At 35.8% G+C, this 6,190-nt stretch overlaps 1 protein-coding gene across 4 annotated transcripts in view; it reads right to left on the bottom strand.

Moving 5' to 3' along the window:
• Positions 1–6,190, bottom strand: part of LOC106473470 — a 40,271-nt gene that overhangs the window by 29,731 nt on the left and 4,350 nt on the right. Inside the window, exon 1 of one of the 4 annotated variants that reach the window (XM_022401897.1) lies at positions 1,383–1,519. The exons of 1 other annotated variant lie outside the window; for it this stretch is intronic. In XM_022401897.1, the coding sequence (XP_022257605.1) occupies positions 1,383–1,393 (11 nt within the window). In that variant the 5' untranslated portion in view covers positions 1,394–1,519. Of the gene's footprint in view, positions 1–1,013; positions 1,520–6,190 lie in introns of those variants that run through there. 2 more of the 4 variants (XM_013934148.2, XM_022401898.1) reach the window with 2 other exon arrangements.

Below are 6,190 nucleotides of genomic sequence, written 5' to 3' on the forward strand. Positions count from 1 at the left end.
AGTAGTATATATATATATATATATATATATATCTTAGTTAATATTTTCATGTATTAATAAAAACCTTTCATACCGTACGTACAATATACGGCATAATGCTGGCTTATAAACGAATACCCTTTACCAAATCATCCATGCGCAGGACACCACGACCAGATCCAGCCCAGTATCTCAACGATTAACTTTGCCCCCCTCAACTCTACCGAAGCGTTCATTTGTAACGTTTATGTATGTATTTATCTTCTTAGGTATGGTCACATTTTGTATATTTACCGACTGGTGGTGGCATGTCACAATTTTTCCTTCTGTTTCTTTTTAGATAAACTGTATTCAAGACACTAAAACCTGTCATCTAACAATCTTTATCTAGAACTTCAAACAACTAATTAACAAGTGTTTATTTTATTACAAGTTACAGCCTTTAGACTAAGGAAGATAATTTTTTATAACACGTGTGAACATTCTCAAATACACAAGTTTGAAGCTATTAATAGAGACGCTGTTCGTTTCTTTTTTCATAACAGATATATAATGATTTTTAAATTATCACATAAAATGTTACACCAACATCACCGTTAGATAAATATAGAGAGCACTATGTAACATTTAGTTTTAAAAAAAAAATTGATACAAAATACTAAATGTCAAATACCAATTGGTTAAAATTGTTAATTCATTAAAAACCGAGCAAGACAAGAATTTAAAACAAACGTTATCTTAAACCTGTTACTTTTTTTCTTTGTTTTTTAACGAAGAGACTGAATCAACAACGTCAGCAAAAACCTACAACGTTAACATGTTATCCTATTAAAAATACACCGAGGCGACAACGGTGAACAACGTCAATTTATGGCGAAACTACTGACTGGGGAAAATAATTAAATACTTAATAAAGTTAGACAGCAGGCTAAGTTGTTCACGCTAAAAAACGAAGCAAGGAAACCTTGTTATTTTTCTGACATGCAATGTTTATATGTTGATTATGGAAGTAAACGGTTAGATAAAATAACTACCTACTTAGCTTCCATTATATTGTTGTCGCTCAAAACCATCCTCGCGCTCCAGCCACCTAATAATTGAACGTAGACGTAGCTTCTGAGTAGGTCACTACAAACCTTAACAGTTCCAAACTGGAACACCTACGAGAGAAGTAAACACTCGAATATTCCACGTCAGCTCGGTGTTCTACTTTCTCCAAGAATCAGTCATTTAAAGAATAATTGTGAGTAATCAATACAGCTATGTTTTCATCTTCCGATACAAAACTAACTCAACGACGGGCTACAAAATCCTGATTTATCGTCGACGTTCACGCAGCTAAACTGATTAAAACTAGTTCATCGACCAGAATGAGGTTTTCGGCAAAATAACAGAAAACTTACGTAAAAAACATAGGATAAAAAAGGCTTCCGATACGCAAACTAAAGAACGATTCGCTTCATCCCTCAACCATCCAACGCCCGGAACGTATTACATCTAACTGCCGCAGAGCTCGTCGTCGTCAGTCCGGTGGTTTCTGACGTCATATTGCCACGCCTGTTTAGTGCGCACATCATTGCTGCAGCAACCACATATGAGAAGGAAGAAGGAGAATTTATATAAACCTACGAGAGGGATACACAGACAAGGTGGTCTAATTTCCTTTTGGCGGGAAATGTTATGATGTTAGATATTTGCGTTAGCTGCACGTTTCATTATCGTCATCATACAGCTAATACACACACACACACTTAGGAAATAAACTGTCCTTCAAAAATATTTAACGATATTATAATAACCTTATTTATAAGTCTATCAACTCATCACACCCTAAAACACGATCTCAAACTTATAAATCTTAACGTATCAAATGTAGTTAATTCTATCTATGACGTCTTTGTTTGAATCTACCTTCCCATAGCACGAAGTAAACATACAGATCGTGCATGACAGAGCCTGTTGATGAATATTCAAATCGTGTTTCCGGTTACACAAGAGGTTATAAGATATTTACCAAAGTAAACGTAACGTGCACGTATTTACAGAACCTTCTAGAGTCCGGCCAAATGACAAGAATATATTTGTTCTTATTCATTGGCCCAATTTTCAAACGGTGCGTACAATAAGAACGATATTTATAAAACATAGGGGGAAACTGTTCTAGTCCACGTTGTAAGAAGAACAGGACAAACTCGTAACTGTGTAGTCGGATAGTAACTCAAGGATGACTGCATTTCACAAATTCAACAGATCATTCTAGTATAACAATGCTATCAGTTTTGATGGAATGGTGTCCTCGGGTAGGGTTGCTGCAGTATTAAACCACTTCAAGTTACTAGATGAGGAACATAGATGATAATAATTGATGACGTGTTACGTGTTATAATAAAGACCATCTGCCACACACACACCAGTTCTTGGTATACTGTTACATCAGGGTGTTTTCTTTCCTGAAATATGTACAACTGACATTATAATTGTATTTGTTTAACTTTAAGTATATGATGTCTATTTTCCCTATGGGTCCAGACTTCTGGGACACCCTGTACTTTCACAATACGTTTCCTTTCTTAATATGTAAAATGCACAGTGGTAATTAATATAATTAACTTCAATATTGATATAATTTTTTGTATCTCTCTGTGTGGTTCGTATGATTTTAGGGGTCTGTAACCGACAAAGTCATGGACGTACAAGGACTTTATTGTATAAATAAGTTAGAAAAACTTCCCTTAAAAAAAACGATGGTGTGTGGACACCCCTCCCCCCATTACACAACAGTGTTGAAACAATACATACACTAATAATAACACTCAGTGGGTTGATTGTCTCAACGCAATGTAATAACTGAAGACAGTAAAATTGTTTTTTTTATTTATCAGAATAAAAAATTATGAATATCGCAAAATATCACCTAAAATATGTCTTATTTTTCCAAAAAAGTATAAAAAGATAGTTGATTAAACTAAAATTAGTGTCACGTTGAAAATTAATTCTAAGCACCGAACGGGGTGGGGTGGAAAGTGAAAACTTTGGAAACTTTAACGCACCAAAATAACAAACAATGAGGAGGGAGATTAAAAATTTTGGTTCTATAAGTTGTCACGAGATGGCGACACGATATGTTATTTACAAAACGACATTTTCAACGAAACACTGGCAATATTTTAAGAATTAGTTAGAGGAGTGTTCTGATAAGATTGACGTCCTGACATACGAACAAAAACATCCCGTTTTTTTATGATAACTTTGGAACAAAAGCCAAGGAAGAAAGATTAATAGAGACACCATATTTTTAGTGTCGAACTATCTAAAATTCACCACTTTCGCACACATACGTATGTTTAAAACAAAGGTAGGTCACTGGTCGGTTAATTTCAAAAAGTCATTATGCTATATGGAACTGTTTCTGTGTAGTATACTTATTTATGATTTGTATATTTGCTATTGAATTTCGTGCAAAGCTACTCCAGGGATATCTGCGCAGGAATTAACAGACTACAGGGAAGGCAGCTAGTCAACACCACCCATCGCCAACTTTTGAGCTACTCTTTACCAAAGAACAGTGGGATTGATCGTAGTATTATAACGCTCCCACTGCTGAAAGGGCATGTTCGGGGACGGGACTCGAACCCGTAACATTCAGATTACGACTCGAGTGCCCTAACGAGAAATAGCCAAAAGAAGTGTTAACAAAAATCAGTGTTTACTATTACTAGATTGCTTGGTTTTATATGCCAGGATTGAGGATTTTCAAGAATTAAAAGAAAATCAAGCAATTCAAGGCAGGTGTGGAACCCTTCTATAACAAAGTTTTCATTTATCTAAACCATTATTTTACAACCAAACCAGGCATGCGCCCTTAGGGTCCCTGGGAATTGACACAGATGGTCGATTTTTGGAGGTACGACACCCCCCCCCCCTATGTCGTCCACCGGAAGCCCGTATGTATTCCCCGTGCATTGTCTCCGCTTGTAATTAGTGAACCGCTGGACCGATTCTCACCAAACCACGTACGCTCTTACAGTTCACACGTAGGGTCGTCGTTTAGATTTGACCTCCCCTGGTGTTGAATGAATATACATCAGCTAATACTAAATCTATAAACGCAATTATTATTATTTTAGTAAATCATTCAAAAAGGGCTTGGTGAATCTGAAATAACTGTTCTATGGGACTACGCATGCTCGTCATTATCTCAAGTCCCAGTATGTAGTGATGAAGAACGGTTAAATCATTAATGGAATACTTGACTTAGCCGGTTAATTAACCAGTATAACGATCCTTAAGCAGATTTATACAGTTCCATACATTCATACGCCTATTTATTTTCACTTTGGTTACGAAAATGTCACGGCAAGGACGTGTCCCCAGTTGCCATGGAAACGTGACGCAAATATTCCTGAAGATCGTATGGTCGTTATGAAATATATATCAAGAAATTTTATGTTTTATTACTGTCAGAAGGAAACCAGACAGGGTTCTAAAGCTATTCTAAACAATGTTTTATTACTGCCAGAAGGAAATCCTTTAGAACCCTGTCTTTTTAACTGCTCATATAAAGTCAAGGTAACTGCGTTTCAACTGTCCACCAGCCGAGTTCTGGAGGACCGCTACAGAATGGATCACACGGCTTCGCTTGACTGGTTCTAGGAACTTGTTTGATGCTGATCTTGTGGTCTTTCAAGGAGGTGTAGCTTATACAGGCAACATGATCAGTACGTCTTCTTATGTTCGTGCTTGATCGACCGTCACTATATAAAAATTGAAATCCATCGTCTAGGCACTAATAACAGTCGATGTTTGGCAAACTTGAAATAGTTTAACTAATAACAGTCGATGTTTGTCAAACTTGAAATAGTTTAACTAATAACAGTCGATGTTTGTCAAACTTGAAATAGTTTAGCTAATAACAGTCGATGTTTGTCAACCTTGAAATAGTTTAGCTAATAACAGTCGATGTTTGTCAAACTTGAAATAGTTTAGCTAATAACAGTCGATGTTTGTCAAACTTGAAATAGTTTAACTAATAACAGTCGATGTTTGTCAAACTTGAAATAGTTTAGCTAATAACAGTCGATGTTTGTCAACCTTGAAATAGTTTAGCTAATAACAGTCGATGTTTGTCAAACTTGAAATAGTTTAGCTAATAACAGTCGATGTTTGTCAAACTTGAAATAGTTTACCTTATAACAGTCGATGTTTGTCAAACTTGAAATAGTTTAGTTAATAACAGTCGATGTTTGTCAACCTTGAAATAGTTTAGCTAATAACAGTCGATGTTTGTCAAACTTGAAATAGTTTAGCTAATATTTATTAATAACTGTCAATATTTATGAAACTTCAAATGGTTTTCCGGATATGGCAGGCTTAGTGTAGTTGACATATTAGAACACAAGTTGTTAAAATTAGTGTAAAAAAGTTTAAAATACATAATCTGCATGGTTACTACTACTAGCTAACATCTTATGGTTACTTGAAATGTAAGTTACACCACAGTTAGTAAGTAACGATTAACATATTTGGTGAAAAACACTAAAACAGAACGACATTCGAACTGTATCAACATGTCAAAGTACTGACCAAAGAACTACAAAAAGCACTTTTAACAGAATTTACATAACTACAAAGAAACGAACATTTACAAAACGTCTATGTGTGGAACTAAATGATGAGTGACTGTAAGAAACAAGTTGTACTTACATTATGTACCCTCAAGTAACAGACGTCGAGTTCTTTCGGAGGGGAAAGACAACTCATTTATCCGGGTCACCAAAGCCAAGGCCCCTCTAAGTAGCAAAAAAATAAAGAAAAACGCGTGTACTGGTGTGCACGAAGAATGTGATTTGTGACATCATTTTTCAAAGCACGTGCCACACATAAAACAGGTTTGTTCGGTAACACTAACAGCTTGGGCACAGTGTCCATACACGCGGCTCCAAAACACTATGCTCGTTTTAAAACAGATAAGGACCACCGCAATGCACCCACCCCAAAAACAAGATGGGCGACTTTCTTAGGTCAACAAGAAAAATGTAATCCATGTTCTGTATCATTAAGAACTGATATCTTGTTCAAACAATAATTTCACGAAATTAAATGTTGTTAGTTCTCCAACGTATAGCAACGAGGTTAATTTTTTTTCCTCTCTTATTAAAGACATATTTCTTCACGTACGTCTTTTATGGCGAAAACTGCTTCTTGTTCACCG

The sequence above is a fragment of the Limulus polyphemus genome, unplaced genomic scaffold, assembly GCF_000517525.1.
Source record: "Limulus polyphemus unplaced genomic scaffold, Limulus_polyphemus-2.1.2 Scaffold6200, whole genome shotgun sequence".
Lineage (NCBI taxonomy): Eukaryota > Metazoa > Arthropoda > Merostomata > Xiphosura > Limulidae > Limulus > Limulus polyphemus.